The sequence below is a fragment of the Camelus ferus genome, chromosome 3 (genome assembly GCF_009834535.1).
Source record: "Camelus ferus isolate YT-003-E chromosome 3, BCGSAC_Cfer_1.0, whole genome shotgun sequence".
Classification (NCBI taxonomy): Eukaryota; Metazoa; Chordata; class Mammalia; order Artiodactyla; family Camelidae; genus Camelus; species Camelus ferus.
Window position 1 is genome coordinate 8,490,274 of NC_045698.1, and position 20,353 is coordinate 8,510,626.

General features: G+C 40.6%; 1 protein-coding gene across 2 annotated transcripts in view; it reads right to left on the reverse strand.

The window, feature by feature from the left end:
• The window catches only part of CTNND2 (catenin delta 2), an 886,845-nt gene that overhangs the window by 732,305 nt on the left and 134,187 nt on the right, over positions 1 to 20,353 (reverse strand). Inside the window, exon 2 of one of the 2 annotated variants that reach the window (XM_032470083.1) lies at positions 9,865 to 10,032. The exons of the other annotated variant lie outside the window; for it this stretch is intronic. Within the exon in view, the coding sequence (XP_032325974.1) occupies positions 9,865 to 10,032 (168 nt within the window). The remainder of the gene's footprint in view (positions 1 to 9,864; positions 10,033 to 20,353) is intronic. 2 annotated transcript variants of the gene reach the window in all.

Below are 20,353 nucleotides of genomic sequence, written 5' to 3' on the forward strand. Positions count from 1 at the left end.
CGAAAGGGTCTGCATTAGCTGGCAGGTGGGCTGGCTACAGAAGCTGATCTTTCGTTTGGGTGGAGGGCTTCTCTGTTGTGGGGGTGGTGGGCGTGAGTGCTGGCCTGCAGAGATACAGTTGTCCTTCAAATCAACTGAAAATCAGCTGCAAATCAACTCAAACTTAAACACCCTTGGTTCATACCTCAGAGTTCTACCTCCCAGAACGCAAGAGATGGCCATGTCAAACGGGGCACGGCCTTGCTTGCACTTGCCAACAACCATGGGAACGATCTTAGATGGACTTTTATGTAACTTAGTTTTTCATCTTGAACATAACGTCTTCACCCAGCAGATCTTCCAGGATGTGTAATCCGCAACAGGCATCCCAGATAACTAAATCTACTGACCAGGTGACCAGAGCTATTTGGTATTCGTTACCTAAATGCTGAAGACCCCTTGTCAAACGTGATTTCGGTGTGTCTGTTTCGGTCTGGTTGATATTATGTCCTTTCCCCTGTTTATTAGGCAAGTAAATCAGCTGCTTCCAGAGGCGGGGAGTAGAATGTGAAAGTCAGAACCTGTCATTAGTGAAAAAGGAGGTGCTGGCTCTCACTTTTCTAGGCAGCATTACTCTGGCCGGCTCCTTTAGAGCCCAGGGCATGAACCTGCCCCCTCCTCTAGTGACTGCAGCTGAATGACAGCAACCTGAACAAGATCAATGGGTTGCCTGAGGCATGTTTACCTGTGTCGCTGATGCAAGACAAAGATAAGTGCGTCCAAACCACTGGCTCTCAGAAGCAGGAATGTTCCAGGAAAGCAATTTTGTGGTACTTAACCCACATCTTCTCTACAGACATTAACTAACACGGGGCTGTGTACATTCATTGAATTGTTTGGAATCTTATTAACGATCCCTTCTGATTCCAAAATCATGCTGCCGATCAAATTGATGTGAAATGACCCACCTCCCTTTTCCAACTTAAATAAGAGCAAGACAGGCAGGGACACCAGCAAAACCTTGGTCACAGAGAAAAACAAGCTAATGTCTCATTTCAATTCTCTAGCAGTTTCTGATACGGTAGGTAAACTGAATATTTTTTAAAGTTTGAGTTTCTCTGGTCATAAATTGAAAATATGGAACAAAATAATCACTACAGGAAAAAAAAGTCATTATTTAATTATATGTCTGATGAAATAAGTTTTCTATAGCGATTTGGAAAGAAATACATCATATGTATTGTACTAAAATATGTAAAATAGAAAGAAATTTAACAGCTGTCCTTTTAAAAACTGTTTCTGTTATTTTGAGATATTATTTAACGTTGTTTCCCTGTCCTGTGGTAAGTCCTGTGTTTATCTTGCCCACTTCTACCATATTTGCTTCAGTTGCTCTGAATGCTAAACATGCTTTTCCCATTTACTCCCTCTAGAACATTCCATGTATTTATTTCCTGTTGTGTCCAAACCACTGCACAGGGCACTGCCCATTAGACCCCAGGAGCTCCTGCTTCATGTGTCCTGCCTGTGGTTCTTATCAGTAATTAATTATGACATTGTTGCTCAGTGAGTTTGTAAGGGTCTTCAAACGCTGTCTCAAAATTTTGCTCCAGGCAGCCTCTGTCAAAGTAGACCCAGTGATTTATGCACGAGGAAGTACGACCTGTACTTTTTTTTTTTAATCTGAGAAAACTGAATCACCCTAAGAGCTCAACTAAGATGGAAACGTTCAATGAAAGTATAATATTAAATAATTCACTATATATATATTTATACAGCCATTCGAAAAATGTCTTAAAATAGTATTTAGTGACATAAAAGATACTCTTGATATAATGTTAAATGTTAAAATAAAATATAAAGGTAAATAAAAATTTGTACAAATAATTAAGTAGTCATAGGAAATCTTACCAAATACTTGCAACGATCTCCAGCTGCAGTGTTATTCTCAAATAAAATCTGCATCTTTATTCCTTTCTGAGTTTTTTTTAAACTTTGCACAATGTGCATGAATCATTTTACAAGGGAAAATTCATTAAAAAATATTAAAACATCGCATGTAAAACATTCAATGTGATTTCACATATTAATATTTAGTCATGAATCCTACTGATAAACAGGAGACACTAAAAATGCACTATAATGTCATATTACAAACCCCACAAGCCTGCCTTCTAATTTTGCATAGAAAAGGTTCCTCCATTTTTATTTTTCCCATGATAGCTGTCAGTGTCCCCAAAAGTGAACAACTAAAACCTTCAAAGGGATAGAGCAGACAGCAAGTAAGCGAATTAATTCTTAGAATAGAGTCTGAGGCGTTATTAAAAAAGATGTGTCTTGTGATGAGTTACAAAGTAAAATGTGAAGGGAAAAATTAAGTTTGGGGAAAGCGTCAAAATAACTTACAGGCAAGAGCAGAATACACAAGAGGCAGCATGGCAGGGGGTGGAGTGGAGGAAGAGAAGGGGGTGCTCTGTCCTCACTTCCAGAATTATTCAGCCCTGACCAGAACTCCTAGCACTGATTCCCCAAATCTTACACAGACAGCTTATGACCCTTGCTCTTCCTTGATCTCTAGTTTCAACCATCATTTTTGTGATGCAAACGATCCATGATCCACAAAGAAACAAACTCACTTCAAACCCAGTGGGTCCCACCAGCCCGCTGCCACAGGACCATCCCTTTCCATCCTCCTGGGAACTTCGTTACTCTACATATCCACCCCACGTTTGCTTCCCTTGCCCCGCGGAAGTCTAACACCCAGTCTGATCATCATCTATCTCCACCTCCCAGCCTGTGTGCATGATATTTACGCGGCTTTTTGCTTCTTGCTGACTCCGGCTCTGCTCTCACCCTGTTAAATACCATCCACCAGGACCCAGGTCTACAGATTCTTGCTTTGTGCTTTCCTATCTTCATCCACATGCTGAAACATTTCACTGCTCCTAACACAGTGCACGTTCTAGCAATGAAAATGGGGGGGAAATTATGCTTTTTTTTTTTTCCACTTTCAATCTCTATCTGGTTTCAAACAAGAAATACATTTTCAAATCATCAATCAATTCTCATTTTAATTTTGATACATAGAGAAAGTTCAACGTGAGGCACTATCATCTAATTCTCTTCTCCCCTAACTAAACGAACGCAAGGCTCCCTAGTCTTGGCAGAGAATCCTTCTCTATCTTCTTGACCTTCCCTAAAGGTGTTTAAATTTCCTCTTTCTCATGGATGATAATTTTGTCATTACTTTCCTAAAATGCTTTCCCAAAATACAGTTTGGAAACCGATTAGTTACATAGGTCATTTTCCACGTTGTGTTACCAGAAACTATTGTTGCACATTGTGTAACACTAATAATACTGAAAGCTTCCACAGTGACATGTGGCACTGGGAAAATACCAATTAAAGGAGCATTTTATAATGTCCTCCCTCCTAATAACATTCTTGTTATACAGCACTATGCAATTTTAAAATTATAACCGTAGATGGTTTATAAAAATAAAGGCATGCTGTCTTCACACGAGTCAATGTAAATGATCCCAATTTTTTTAGATTTTATGTAAGATGAATCTTTTAAAATTCTTTTTAAATGTTTTCTTATTATCTTCATATGATTCAAACACTCTGTGCTATAGTTATGCCCATAATGGGAGCTCAAAAATTCCTTTACTCCTATTTTCCTATATTAAGTATAATAACAAGAATGATTAATGGAAGAGAATTCTGTTTTACTACATCATTGATATCCTGAATAATAGTACTAAAAATTCCCTCTAAAATCAAGATTATAATTTCCAATCCTTGCAGAATTTATAGAACAAGAGAAATTACTCTAGTAATAGAGTATCTAAGGTTATAAACACTATCAGTTTTCAGGAATGTTTTTATTAGTATAAATCATCTGGAGTTTTATAATAAATTGACAGGAGAGTTTCCTTAAAATTTCACCTACAACTTCTGAATAATTTATAACTTTTCATACAGGTTTGTCCTATATTTTTAACTTCATTCCTAACTACTTGCAAGCAAACTCCAAATCTGTGTATCTCCCAGGGGAAGCCCAGTTTAGACACATTTTAGATATATGACAATTACTACTGAATAAATGAAACAAAATGACACATTTGCATATACAGTTATACACCCAGAGATTTCTATTTAATCTGTTCAATATTAAATGTACTTGGCTGGTAGAATCATTACAAAAAACCACATTTATCTGAGCTATAATATTTTAGAAACATCAATGAACTCTATGAACTCTAAAGGTTTTAAAAGGTCGCCGTAACTTTTCTAGCTCATGTAAGAAGATCCTTTAGATGCCAAATTCGGAAGTACGTGATGATCAAATGAAAAAACATTGATCAACTAAAGGAAAAGAAATACATTTCAAAACAAGTATATTTTTAGGAAAGTCGTGGTTTTCTTAAGAGCAAAGCAGTACATATAGTGATTTCAGATAAAATACAAAGATCAGCATTACACAATGTGAGTGAATGTAAATTCTTTTCTAATAGTACAGACCAACATGGTTTAACACTTCAAAAAAAAATGACAGCACGAAAAAAAGATCAGGATGGTTACTCTCAGGCGAATCATAAGCAATGTGCTTGAATTTCCTGCGGTCAGGAGGCCGCCTTGGGTCTTTCCTCTCTGGTAATGGGTGATTTGAGCCACTGCCCACTCTCTTACTGCTGCCCTGTTCTCATCCTCAGGGCAACTTTCGTAGTCAACTGCCAGCCCACTCTCTCCTTTCTTGATTTGATCTTATTTCCAGAGTCATCACCTAGGTCTCGACATTAGCAATAACTACTTTCAGATTCTCAATTTAAGCAGATGATTCTCATGCCATCACCATCGGTAGTTATTCATTCTGTGACTCCATGGTCCCTACCCATGTTTCTGGGTTCTACCCCTTTTCACTCAGCATCTATTCCAAGATCCATCAGTATCATCACTTTCTTGCATCCATCATATCCAGTGCCTCCCCTTCCCCCTTGGCTCAGCCCAACTCTACACAGACCCCCAACCAGGCTCCAACTCAAAACAAGCTGCCTGTGCCCACCTGAGGACAGCCAAAGAGAAACACACACATTTCCAGAACCATGCCGGCAGCCTACCTGCAACCATGCACTCTGCCTCCCTCCTGTTCTCCTGGATGAACTGTCTCTGTTTCAAAAGCCATCTCCTCCGCTGGAGCACTGGATCCCCTCACTCTCACAACCTGAAATGACGCCTGATCTCTCAAGCATCAGTCACTTGTCCTCGAATGGGTCATTGCTATCATCACAGCAAGATTCCCCCGTCCTTAAAAATGAATCGCTCCCTCAACCCTTCTCTTCCCTTGAGCTAACACATCATTTTGGCTCGTCTTTGTGATGGATGGTTATCAGTCTCCTCTCTCCATCATTTGTTCAAATGACATGACCAGAATAACCACAGGCCCAATCTCTGCGCCCTCTTCCTCTTCTGGTGAAGGACAGTCACGTCCAGGAGAGAAAGTGGGGACTGGATGCCTCCCTCTTAAGGGTCCCACAGGACGGGAGACTTTGTAACTGTTGGAAAAGAGACATGAGTCTGAAATACAGAAAATTACCCAAAGGGAAAGCATAAAGCATGGTTCTATTTATGTTCATGTTAAAGTATAAAATACCCCAGTTTAAAAGCATTCAAGACGGGAAATTAGAACTAAGGAAAAAAAGTCAACGGACACCTTTCCACTGAGCAATCCATGGCTGCCGTGTTCAAGCGCTTTGGGGCTCAGCTTACAAACGTCTCAGGCACACCAGACACTATGTGGGACGTGTTTCATGGTTCAGGATTTGCCACAGCTGGCTGTAAACATAGAATTTATTTCTATGCAATGTCAACTATCAGCCTAAGAACTTGTGTTCTTAGTCTCATCAACAACTTACTCCAAGGAACTCCTATCAGACTGCGTTTTCTTTAGAGATGCATGTCCATTATCACCCTTTATTGTGATTTGCCTATAGAAGGTGCCCCGTATGTTTAATGACTGAGAAATTAAATGATATAACCTATTACACGGCAGTCAGCTCAGAAGGTATGCCTGCTATGATAAAAGAATCACTTCTTTCCTGCAGAACTGACCTCCAAGGAGCCAGGACTAGAGTGCACGTAAGTGTGATGCTGTAAAAATTTTTGCTTGAATCTAAATTAATAAATAGGATTTTTACTCAAGAAAAGTAGTTCTCATTAGCACCTAAAGAGGATCAGGGGCAAACTATATTCTTTAGGTGAAAGATTTATAAATGTATCATGCAGATAATTATTAAGAATCATAGACAGTATTAATTTTTAAAGTCACTTTTTCTTAATCTCAGCTAATTTAAAAAAATACATATTTAACTTAGTTTTAACTCCATAAAGGAGAATCTATACCCGAGAAAAAGTGGAGAATAAAGTTTTAAGACTAATTTAGAACACAAATTTCCCAGTGAAGGAAGAGATCGGTAGCTGGGACGAGGCTACACTGAGGAAGTGCGCGGACTCTGCTGCTTGTTGATTTCTGCCTTCAAACTGGCGACAACACACGTGGGCCCTGACACCCGCATCTCTGCTTTGAGCCTCGCACCTGCCCAATCTCAGCTTCCTAAGACAGATTTTCATTCCTCCTCACATTCCCTATCTGCCACAAAGAATCTCACCTTTGCTATCCAAAGGATGATCAATGAATTTATTTTAATAATTGAAAAAAAAAAAAACTCTTCACAATAAGTTTCTATCAAATTCTCATCAAAGATTCTGTGGGGTCATTTTATTCACAGTAATGCATTTTTCCTTTAAGTAGCTTATCAACTCTCTCAACTCCAGACACCACTGTTTCAGCTGAAGGACTATTTCCTACGATCCAAACCCAACTAACATGTATTCCAGTCTCCCAATTATTTTTCCCATTTTTGCTACTTTCCTTCATCCTCTATGCCCTCTGTTCACTCTCACCTCTGTCTAATTGTAGACACATATGGTACCCAATCTAAAAGTTTGACTTATTTCCTTCTACACTTTTCTAGAGGCTCAGAAAAATGTGCAAAGAAAAAACAGATTTACTACTTTGTTTTTTAAAAACAGGATAATACAATACTATGTCATTTCCTTTCTAAAATCTTCATGGATTTTTTTTTAAAGTTTAGCTATATAGCTCCAACTCATTTTTATTAATACCTGCTTAGAAAGGATATAGCTTTTACATGAAGGATTTTATAGAAAGGATATACCAGTTTTACAAGTCTTCTTCAATCAGTATTGTTCCTTTTTTTTTTCTACTTCAAATAATCCTGCACTAAATACTTATATACATGAAATCTCATATTCTAGGCCATTCATTTCTACAGAACATAACGCCTAAGAATGACTAACCAAAGGCTATGGAACTTTCAAACATTCACAGCAACACATCATTTTACAAAAAGATTATAGGAATGCACATTCCTATTTGGAATGAAAAAGAATGTGAATTTCCTCAAAATTTAGCTATAGCAAGCTTACAATTGGTGTTATTTTTTAATGTTTGTCTATTTTGTAGATTAAAGAAAATCATGCCTCATTTTGAACTTTATGTCCTTGATGAGTACGTTAGGGCAAAAAGTATTTGCATACACTTACTGGTTGTTTGCATTTTTTCTTCTTTGAGTTGCCCGTTGATATTTTTTTGCCTAGTTTTCGATTCTTTTATTCCTCTTTTTCTCATCAACATTAGGAAGTCTTAATATATTAATTATACCAACATTTTGTCACACTTGTGGCACATATCTTTCTCTTGGCCTACTTTCATACTTTTTTATGCTGAATTAGTCCTTGCTATTATTGCTGGTTTTCACACCGCCAACGGCGCCGACCATTTGTGTACAGCTTCTGCATTTCCCAAAAGCCTTTTGAGAAGGTTCTCAAAAGCCTTCTCCACCTCGAGTTCATCTGAGTATTTTCCCAGTGTTTTTCCTAATGTGTCTATAGTTTTATTTTTACAGTTACCTGCTCTCCCTCTGAGGTTTATTTCTGAATATATTGTGAGTTAAGGGCCTTAATTTTCTTCCAGATCGTTAGGCAGCTATGCTGACACCATTCCAACCACCACTCTGTGCTGAACTGAAGTACTTAAAATGAATTGGACTCCTATATATATCTGGGTCTGTTCTGAATCTTCAGTTATGTCCTAGAGAGATCATTCTTTCTATTTAGGGCCCACTCGGCACCACTATAATTAGCGTGTTTGGTAAGGTCAACTATTTCTATCAAAATTTTCACTGCAACTCTCATATATTTAATAATGCTTCCAAATGATTGATCTTGAAAGTAGTTTGATCCAGTTCGCCAAAGAAATAATCAGCCCGGGAATTCTGATTACAATGGCCTACATTTTATATTAAATTGGGGGAGAGTGATATTGTTATGATATCAAGCTTTCCTACACAGGACCATGGCATCCCGTCCTTTATTCCGAATTCTTTAATGTACTTTAATAAAATATTATAGTTTTCATCAGACAAGTCTGGTTGTCTCAGTAAATTTACTCCTCCTGACTTATTTTGCCACTGCTCTAAAGCCAGTAGCCTGGGAAGATTTTCAGACCATGCCAGGATAAAAAACCATGACCCAACCCAGCCATATAACAAAGCAGTATCTGGAGTGGGGAGAGTGGCTGGAACTTCTGCTCCTCTTTTCCATTTCCCCTTAGAAATAGTCAGAAAACTCATGGGTAGGCTTTGGGAAGCAAACGAATCAAGCAATACAGCCTAGGCCTCAACCCAATTGCCTGCTTCCTTACCATTTTCACAAACTAGGTTATCCAGCCAATCTACCCAACTCTCCTTCGCGCACCTACTTGGCTCCACCCCTTCAGACCCGGCGGCACAGTTCAGACTGATACCTCCCTTGATCCTTTCTGTTGATGGATCCTCCCTTAGCTACTCTTCATTGCTTGACCGCCCACCTTTACCTAAATCAGTCTCCATCTACTAAACAGAACCGGTGTCCTCCAGGAAGCCTGGAGCATTTCTCCTGTTTGAGAACTTAATTGCCCCATTTCATCTATTGCTCTGTTGAGATGTTCCTGGAGTCAAGGAAGTTATGTCACCCCCACCCCCACCCCCACCACTGTTGCTGATTCAGCATCCTGGATCGTATAACTCAAACACAAGATGCTTCTGCACCACAAAAAAATGAATACTAATTTTATATTCCAGCACATGATAAGAAAAAGAAACAAATTTAAAAATCTTGATTTTCCAGCTTTTTAAAATTATTTACCACCTTTTATTTACAAGAAACATGAATTACATAAAAAAAATACTTTTAAATCTAAGACTTCAGATTTTATTTACTTCTCCATTTTTACAGCAAAAAAAAAAAAAAAAAAAAAAAGAGGGGGGTGGCGGAAGAATCATTCAGACATTAATTAGTTTTACAGGAAAAGTTCTGACATGCATTCTTCCAGGACCATCTCAGAAACACTGGGGAAACCAATTTGCTTTGTCCCAATACAATACTCATCTACCCCCGACTCACACTAATTTTTTAGCATCATGGATACATTTTGAAATTTTATTAGACTCTAGATTTTCTAAAGACCAATTATTTGGATTACACATTGAACAGTATTAAGTGTCAGGTCCATCAATGAATTGGCCAAAACTTCACCTATAGGAATTTTGATTGCAATTTTTGGTTTTGCTCCTTTAGAATATTTTTTCAAGGAAAACTGCCTAAATCTTGAATAAAACCTGGAGTCAAAAGCTATTGTAATCCTATTTTAATAGTAATTTTATAACGAATACCAACACTTTGCTAGAAAATCATGATTTTCCTTCCAACAGTATTAAATCACCATCTTTCATCCAGAAAGAAGAGGTATTAAAATGTCCTCACACGTATGTCATGAAAGTGGACTGTTTCTACCTGTTCTTTGACCGAGGCGAGGATCGCGGAGGTGGTTTCCGTTTCCGAGCCAGTCTCCATTGGAGGTGGGGAGGCCAGGGCTGACGGAGCTGGTCTTGTCGGAGGCTGATGAAGGCTGGTCTGGGACAGGCATAGCTCCTGCAAAGCGAGAGGACACACTCAATGCAGTTGGGTGTTGTCACCGAAAACACTCCTAAGCACCAGGCAACTCTAAGCAAGACACTTCAGCAAAGGGATAAGTACCACCTACAAAGAGAGGACATGACATCACTGAGGAAGGGGAAACAAGCAAATAGACGGTTTCTCCTCTATCCACCCCAACCAAGTGGAGGAAGAAATGATGAGATGGAAAAGGCCAGTTAGACTATAAGAGCGTAAAAAGATAAAGACACATGGGTCTAAAAACAGGCCAGTCAAACGGACACTCTGTATCTTTTAGATAAACGTATTACTTGTGCATTGATCCATTTTCACCTCAAACAAACAAACAAACAAAAAACCTACTGACAACCCCCTTTATTTGGAAATCACACAAAGTAAGTGATCAATAAATTACAAGTAATTTAAAAATCCCATAATTGACCTAAGAAGCTCAGCTGGGATGTAAAATGTAGTAACTGGCGAGCCTACTCCACAAATATTTGCCAGGTTCTTACTCTGTGACCAACAGCAGACGAAAGGTCCTTACAGCTGACAAGACTCACTTGTCACAGTTTATTCTGTCCGAGTTCATTTAGGAAAGAAAGGAGAAACTCAAATAACACCAGCCTCATTCATCAATGGACACACACGCACGGGTTAAAAGCAGGGCTCTCGAAAGTATCTTTGGCTCCATTGTGCTTGTCTTTCTCACACAAATAAGGAAGACTGGAGTCGTTGTTACATATATTACTCAGCAGTGGTCATCAGCAGAAGTAATAATTAACTGAGGACAGTTTTTCCAGGGCACCAGAAAACCACTATTCAAATAAAAGGCTGGAAGTAAATAAAGGTTATTTTCTTGCCTCAAGCTATTATTGTACACATCCTTTCAGGAACCAGTGCTGTGTGAACGTTAAAAGGTATTTCCTATTATACTGGATCTGTGCATCCTGGGTTTCACCCAAAGAAACATAATTTTTTTAGTAGCCCTTTTATTATGTTATTAGCTACATTTAGTTAATTGTTTAGGGATATGCAAACCCAAAGGGTTCTAGTACAGAATTTCCCTTAAAATGCGTGACAGAAAGTGGCTACCTAATGCTCTCATTGGACTTTACAACTGAGTTTTGATTTGTTTTTATTTTTTGAAGTAAGTTCCTCATAAGATGGGGATGAGAATAGCACTGAAAAAAATAAATCTGTTACAAACAGAATATATCAGAGGGTTTGGGGGAATTACCTTAGCAAGCAGAATGTGGGCAAAGAATAAGGATCAAATTGAATATAATTGGGCAAAATGCGACCATGGCTAACAAGCTGAAAGTATATTAGGTGATGGATACCAACAGGACCAAAGAAGGAGGTCTAGGTAATTATGGAGTTGGGGTTGGGAAGTTAAAAATAAAGTGCATTTGTGTATTCGATGTACTTTCATATGTGGTTTTCTTATTTGATCAAAGCCTGTAATTACAAGGATGTAGGTCCACAGATCAACAAATGCTGTGCCAGGTAACTAGCCTGAAAGCCGCACCTTTCTACTGAGAGGAGGTTTGGGAGATGGGAGAAGTGGATGGGGCAGAAAGAAAGAAGAAAGGAAAATGGCAGCTCTCGGGTGCAAGGTCATCTCTGGTCAGAGGGAGACCCCCTTGATCTTGCATCCCCACCCATCTCCACCGCAGTGGCTTCCAAAGGGAACGCTACATAAGAATAGCCTTAAACTGAGAAAGGATGCTTACATCTCTCAAATTATTCTTTTCACTTCCGTGTTTTCTAAATTTTATTGGGCCGACTGGAATTCAAGCTCTGGGTCCGCGTTATTATCAACATAATTTTTTGACAGAGAAACTGTGTAAGGCCACAAAGGTATTAAGCACCAGAAATGAGCCTGGAACTCAAGTTTTCTTCCTTTTATTCCTATTTCAGTGTGCTTTGCTGTGTCAGCCTCTTTCCCGTAAGTATTGCCTTCTAAACGCTGTCCACACATCAATGTTTATCAAATGTAAGTCTTAAAAAATATGACAGTAACCTGTCATAATAAAATATGGGATCGAATAGGCAATGAAACAAGATCTATCCTTAGGCACTTGACAACTCTGACCCACAGAGTATAAGGAATAATTCGGTCTGTTTACCCCCCTTTCTTCTTACAGCAGTAATAAGAGAAGTGAAATCTTCAAGGCTCACCCCACCACACAGAGCAATTGCCACCCACGGCAACCCCTCTGCCCTAGTGAAAATGACTTGGAATAATTTCCGTGGTTCATCATTTTTAACGTCCAGATTTAACTTCACCATGTATGGATGCTAAAGACTGTCAGCTTCCACTCCTAACCATATTAGCTCAGAGCTTCCAGAGCAGAGGGAGAGCTGCATAGACACTGCCAGAACCAAGCTCTGGGCTGCTGAACGGATGGATGGCATGCATAAAGGCATGCATACAAAGCCTTCAGCCTTCTGACTCTGCAGTCTGTGGTTAAGTACTTTAGTCTTAAATAGAGCTAATCTATTAAAAATTACTAGTTAATCTGTGCTAAATCCAGGAAATCTGGAAAATGGAGAGACTCAAAAAGGAAAAAAAGAAAAAAAAAAGGAAAAGCAACGTTACAAATTCCACTCTCCCAGGTAAGTACATTAACTTTGGCACTTGGGGTTTTCTGCTGCAATTTTTTTTCTCCTGATTTAACTCATTGTGCATGATGAACTTTGCATAATGGAGTATTAATGTCATGCTTTTGATTTAAAAAATTTTTTTTGCTTAGAAACATACTGTGAACTATTTCTTAGGCAACAAAAAGTGTTTCATGTTTTCAACAGTATAATGTTAAATAATAAAATTTTATTAAACATTATTATATCTATATTATTAAACATAATATAACATATTAATATAAAATTTTAAACATAATATAAAGTTAGTATTCAATAATTGTACGCATCAGAATTCACCTATCTTTTGTTTGTAATTTTACCCCGTTTTTGACATTTTTAACAGATAAATTCACAGAAGTGTTATTTGATAGAATGAGAAACCAACCCATGTTTCTGACTGTTGAGAGCCAACAGCCAGACTTGCTGCCAGGCTGGCCCAACCTATCTGCCCATTAGCAGTGTCACAGGAATGTCCCCTCCCACAAGGACAATAATACTGGTCCTTCATACCCTCTCCTGCTGTCACCAAGCTTGACATAGGAAACCTCATCTCTTTGAATTTGTTTTTATTTTACAACAAGTACCAGGAATATTTTGCTGTAGAAAATGTGTGTTCACCCTACGTACAGCACCTCTTCAGACCCTGCACACAATTACTGTGTAAGAAGTCTTTCCTTACATACGTAAATAAGCTACAAACACCCGAACAGCATGGTTCGCAGACGCAACTTCAACATGAGGAAAAGAGACAACACGAGGGAAGATTAGGGTCAAATTTTAGGTGGTTCATTCCTTAGCAGAACCGGCTACTAACAGGTTCTAGGTCCAGAAAATACAGAGCAACCGAGTCAGCCTTTCCTGGGCCCGTGTCACGCCGCCTACACACTCACACCCAGGAGCAGAGAGATGGGGGACTGTACCCCGCTCCCTCACTGCCCCCCAGCCGCCAAATCCACAGGCCCGAACTCCCAACATGACTGCGTTGGGAGATGGGGCCTTTGGGGAGGTAATTAATGTTACACGAGGTCACAGGGGAGGAGTCCCAATCCGGCAGGACTAGGTGTCTTTCCAAGAAGAGGAAGACACATCAGAGCTTCTTCCCTCTACCCTGTGAGGACACAGAGAAAAGGCCTGGCCACCAAGAAGAGGGTTCTCACCAAAAACCACTGCCAGCACCTTGACCGTGGACTTCTGGGCTCCAGAACTGTGAAGAAACAAATGTCCGTTGTTTAAGCCACCCAGTCTGTGATGTCTTGTCCTGGCAGCCCGAACAGACTGAGACAAACAAGCTCAGACTGTTCTCCCCCTCCTTCCCTTTAATCCCCACGGGGTGCACGGGAGGCTCGTGGACCGAACGCAGTGGGACGGTGCTGTTTAGTGGCGCTCTCTGCCAACGCAGTCATCCCAGATGGGCCACAGGTATCAGGGCGAGACGCGTGCTGCTTCACGTCGGCACACCTGGGTAAACCAGCGCCGACAGAGACGTGCCCCACCGCTCAGAAATAAGCCCGGAGAACAAAGCACTAACTGAAGAGCATCCACAGCAGCACGATTTTCACAGACAGTGTAATAAGGAACTCAGGAAAAACTGGCCCAGATGACACCCACACACACAGACTCTTTTTCAACGTGAACTCTTCTATCCATAGGTAGTACGATTTGATGAGGTCCCAATGAATATTCTAAACTTCTATTTCCCAAACGTGAGTCCCTATGAATCTACGGTATACTCGGTAACACTGTTAAAATCAGCTTGGCATTTAGGAAGGCTGAGTTCTCTTGTTCTCAATTCAAGGACCACATTCAATGTTATATTTTATTCACCTCCGTCACGCAGAAGGAAAATAAATTCTTACTTTATTTTGTAATTCGAATGTGTTCCTTCCTTAGCCACTTCTGCCCAACAACTGATGACTCTGACATCAAAATAAGCCATCTTCAAAAAATAACTGATGAGCTCCTGTGTGACACAATCATCCAGTTCGGTGACCCGCCCGGAATTCTGGTGCCACCATTACTTGAACTCCTTCTCTCTGATTCAGCAGGAAGTTCGTTTGGCTGTGAATGGTCTCTGCTCCTCCTGAGATGCCTACCCTCAATCTGTGGTCCACGACTTCTCATCCTTTCATCTTTCCTCCCGTTCTGTGACTCCAAAGGCCCTCACGCTCTGCTGTCACGGAGATCCGCTTCTTCTTCCTCCCAAGATAGCAAGTCCCACCTGCTTCAAATTCCAGACTCTCCAAAGTCCTTGCATACTGTGAGTCTCAACAAATATTTCATCAGCTGGACTTGCACTGATCAATGTTGGAGCTCCCGGCAACATGTGGCTATTTAAATTTTAATAGGATTTAAAAAGCCAGTTCAGTAGTTGCACCATTCACATTTCAAGTGCTCAACAGCCACATGTGGCCAAGTGGTTACTGTACTGGACATGGAAAACACAGACGATTTCAATGATTGCAGAATGTTCTATTAATGGTCTTGCTCTATACCCAGTAGTCAATGATTTCATGTAATCTTTCATCTTCAAGTTTAATCCTGGGTAACAGGATGGGAGAAGAGGTCAGGTTATAATTATATTTTGAAGTGAGAACCACCAGGATTTCTGATAGATTGCATAGATGGTACATAAGACAGAGGAGTCCAGATGATTCCAGGATTTGGTCTGAGTGGCCATCAGCCAAGATGTTGACACTGGAGGTGGGACAGATTTGGGGCAGGGGAAGGTGACGTGGTCTGAAAATGTATAATCTGAAATACATTGACCGGTGACTCTTCCTTGCTACTGACATGTGGGCAGGGGACAGCAGCTCTAGCCAGAAGCCACACCCTGGTGTGAATTAGGGAATGTAAAGACTGATGATTTCTAAATACTGCTTGTCAAGTCTTTTTCCCCCCTTCTGGTCGTGGTCTCTTTTCATTTTTTACTTTGCAGTTGCTAGAAACTTCTAGAACTTAACTCTTCTTTCCTTGAGCTGATGACTTCAATGCCAGACTCTCTGATGTTAACTTTCTTGACTTCTTAAAGTTCACACCAAATGATCAAGCAAGGGAGCCAGGACACCAGGATTGCAAAGCCTCTGTTTTACACTTTCAGCTTTACCCTCATCACTAGGCATCGCTTTCATAATTCGCCATCACCTTATGCCCCAAGTAAATAATGAAATTTGCTATCAGAATACTCCAAATATTATCATATATACATATATATAATGCATATGCAACTTACTGTTTTCAAATGAAATATAACTTAACATACTGGATTTTTATAACCTTCCACTCCACAGGCAACAGTTTAAAAGATTGTGATTCTGCAAAATTGAAGAATAGCCATAAACATCTTATTAATATTATCATGCAGAGAATGTGTGTATCAGTATAAACTAGTGACCTGAACAATACTGAACATCTCATCTGTGTAATCAATCTCGTCATCAAAATTGCAGTTCTTTATTTGTAACTGACATGTCACTACCAAGAGAAACAGGCATAGCATCATTGTCTCTCAGATGCTACTTTGCACACATAAAAATATACCTATCCTTGCTTCTTCCCTTTAAAGAGAAATGAAAAACCACAGCTTGTCCTAATGATATAGATAATATCATCATTAATATTTGTCAAAACTCAATACAATTAGGGCAGAAACTCAATCTGTCTTGTTCAATTTCCAACATTTAGCTCAGTATCTAATACACAGCAGCCAGTTAATAAATACTTGTTGAGTTAATGCATGAACTATGCACATAAAGTCAGTAGTGGTTGCTTACCAGAGCAATGTAAGTAAAATGGGCTTTACGTTAGGAGAATTTCTCTAAACGACATCTGCAATGACATCTTTTTATTTTGACTCAAGAAAGCTGCTTTTCCAAAATCCTAGGACTAGTGCAAGGCTTTTGCCTCAGTCCACTGCCCAAGAATGTACCCTCTGGGTTGCTGGCTTCTAAGGTAGAATCAGTGATCGAGCAGGCTCAGGGGCTTCTGAGACTTGATACTTTTAACTCGCAACTTGGAAACAGAATCTGGCAAAACTTAGGGAGAGCATGACGCAAGGACGGGAAGAAGCACTAAGCCATACTCAGACCATGCGACTACTGGGGCACCAGCCGGCAAAGCCAGGAGGTGGAGGAAAGTCCAATTCCACCTGCTAAGGTGGGGGTAGTGTGTCAGACGCCCAGGAAGTCAGGGACACAGGTCACTTGTTGCCGGGGGGGGGGGGAAGACATGATGGCAGGGGCAGAGCTGCTGGGATCTGAGCGCTGAGTCCACCTGCCAAGCACGAGGGGGCTGTTCCACCTGCGCTCAGAGAAGTGGGAATGGTAGGAGGTGGAAACTTACACGGGGGGGTCAGGAAATCTGTTGCTAATAATTGTTGAGGAGGTTGGGACCAAGCTAAGTATCACCACAGATGTAAGGCCCACCTGAACTATTATTCTTAACGACAAATTACGTCGGAAGGTAAAAAAGCTTCTGTGGAGACGACAGAGCAAGGGGGAAGAGCAGCGCTCACACGTGGGAGAAGCACACACGCAGACAAGTTCCAGCAGAGTGAAGTCACTGAGGACAGACGGGGGTCTTCTCCTGGCTGTTTTCTTTTGGTAACTCACAGTCCTGACTTCTCAAGCATCACCTCAAGCATCTTCATCTAGTCTTAATGAACATATGTCTTAAAAAAGTGTGGAGAAGGTGGTACCTGTGAACCACAAGTCAGCAGACGAGGGTGAGAGGCTGTCCCTCCTCAGCCCTGCCCCAGCCTGAGCTTGTGACCTGAGATGCCAGAGCCCACACAGCAGTGCAGCCAGGGACGGGGGCCTCAGCCACCTGGAGGGGTGTCTCCCGGCAGGTAAGAGTGTGAAGGTGAGATCTGACAGATCCCTCAGCGGGAAGCAGGGTCCCCATAGAACCTACCCAGTGAGAAGGAAAGCTGAAGGGAGGTGGGGGTTTGACTACTGAAAGCAGAGGAAAGGGTCAGAATAAATCTATAAAGTGAAGGAGGAAGGGGGAACTGGGCTGGGAGTCAGGCAGCATCTGGGCTGAGCCTGGAAACTCGGAGAGGGCAGGAAACTGGGGGTAGCTGCTATGCTGGAAGAAAATGGTAAGAAATTTGGCGATGATCTGGAATTTGTTAACAATCTTGATCTTAAACTTGGTGATTTAATCAAATAAATGGTTTGCAGCATTTATTACATTAATAACAAATGACCTGAGACATTCCCTACAACTGTTCGTGGAACCCCAGGGGGCCAGGATACCAAGATTGAAAGCCTCTGTTTCACATGTGAGTTTCTAAGCGTTCCCCCTCTGCTGCTTCTGTCTCACGTAACACCATCCACATCTCTCCTTGGCAGAGCCAGGCACACCTGAGACTGAGTGTGCAAATAATGACTCAGACGTTTACCTCCTGCTGGGATTCCACACCTAGTATCAAAATATCCCACTACCTATTACAAATGTCTCCCTGAAAACCCCACAAATGCACTGAATTCAGCGTGACCTCTCATCTCTTGCCTGGACAGTCGCAGAAACTGTGCAAACTGCCTCTCTGGCCCCCAATAAATCGTGCCTCCTGCAATGAACTCTCTGCTCTGTTTGTTGGGGGAGTCAGTTTTCTCACCAGCAGTCTGATTATGACATGCCCTTCTTTCTGAATTTATTTGAGTGGGTCCCAATACCTGGAACAGAGGTTTCCAAAAGTCTTTTGAGACAGGAAATGTATTTTATATCATGATTCACACATCTTAACGGAAACACAGCTTCAGGAACTATAAAGCCTTAAAACACATGATGCACTTTTTTTCTCTTCTATTTCACTCAATTTCATTAAAAGAAAAATTCTGAGTGGTTACCCACTAAACTGATGGAGACAAAACAGTTTGGAGACCAATGACCCGGAGGCAGGAGTGGAACCTCCCCTGCATGATGTCTGAGACTGTCCCTGCTCTGGCCAGGGCACACACATCCGTGCTCAAGCCCTGTGGCTTCCCCCCTCACACCTTACACTACGATGCACCAAGCTTCTTACAGTTCCAAAGACATCTGATCTCACCAAACGGCACACGCAGATTTCGCTTCCTGTGTGCTCTCATCATCTCAACCTCTTTTCCTCTTTCCTAGCCCCCCACCTGCCTTTCTTCCTCTGCAGCCGTTCGGAAACACTCCACCACCTGAATCACTTTCTCAAGCAGTGCATTTATCACAATGAGCTGTCAGGATCTTACCTCTTCTGGGATTTTTAAAAGCTTTGAATGTTTTTAAAATTGGGATGCTTCTTTACACGACTGCTGGCACCCTTTTCCTTTATGTCACTGAGGATGAGTTTTGCGTCACTTGCGAGTGAAAGTGTCATTAAATCAAGGACATACTGCTCAACATCCTAGATTTCTGGAAACACCATATATTTCACAGTATATTTCTCCTAATTAGACCATGCATTCTTTGAGCACAGAAAGTGTTTTATTCATATTTATAACCTCAGTGCCTAGAACAGTGCCAAGTGAAGAGCTGGCATCATTAAATGCTTATTGTATAAGTTATAGTGAAAACCATTTAGTACGCAGCAATTTATAATGCATCATCAGCTCTATTTAAAATTGCCAAGGAATCTTACACTTACAACAGCAACTGGGTACACTAATGTCCTATAAATCTTCACGGGTTTATAAAATAGAAATATTAAAATTAATGAGTTTGGGCAATATACAATATTGAAGTCACCAAACCATGTATATTTCTACTAATCACACCTGTGTCTACATTTAAGTGGAAATACACCTGGATGAAATTAATGATTATAATAAAAACAATATAAAACTTTAGGGCTCATCTTTACCAAAAAAACAGATAGTGACCCACTTCTGGAATCAGTAACCATCCTAGCTCTCCTAGACACACCAAAAATACATGCTAACAGTTGTCATGGGTTTACTGGGCTACACAGACATTCCTCTTAATGCCGGAGAAATACTCAGATTCTGCAATTTACAGATCCATCACGGTAAGCTCAACAGAAACTGGAACAGACACAGTGTACTTACATTTGACTCCCCCAGTAGGAGGGGAAGTTCTAATGCATTCCATAATAAAGAGAATGTACATAATATAATATATATTCATTAAATAATAATTGTATTATTATGTAGCTATGTAATATAATATATCTATAAAATAATATAATCATTTTGGCTGAAATTTCAAAGAAATATGCCTAGCACAGCTCGTAATTCAGTGCTCGTCACATACACTGGCTTCCCAGAACACGAGGTCGCTGTCCAACGTCCCAGGCACTGGAGTTCCCCGCAGCAGTTTCTAAAGACTTAACCATCCATCCACCTCCTACACTGTATCTGTGCAAGAGTCTGAAACAGCGGTGTCTAAGCTTGTAAACAAAAACAACCTGTCTTCCAAAAGAGTCTCCCTAATAACATCTAAAACAAATTTCCATTTTGTATTTCTCTATTTAATCACAGATTGACACGATAAAATCTGATACCAAAAAAAAAAAAAAAATCATGCTCCCAAGCCGGTCCACACCAACTTACAACTTGTCAAGTCCCAACTCCAACTGTCACAGTCTGCTAAAGAGAAAGTCCCCAAACACCAGCCACATGCTGGCCTGCAACAAGACCTCACTTCATAGCACTGTGAAAGTGTCCACTCAAATAATGGCAAT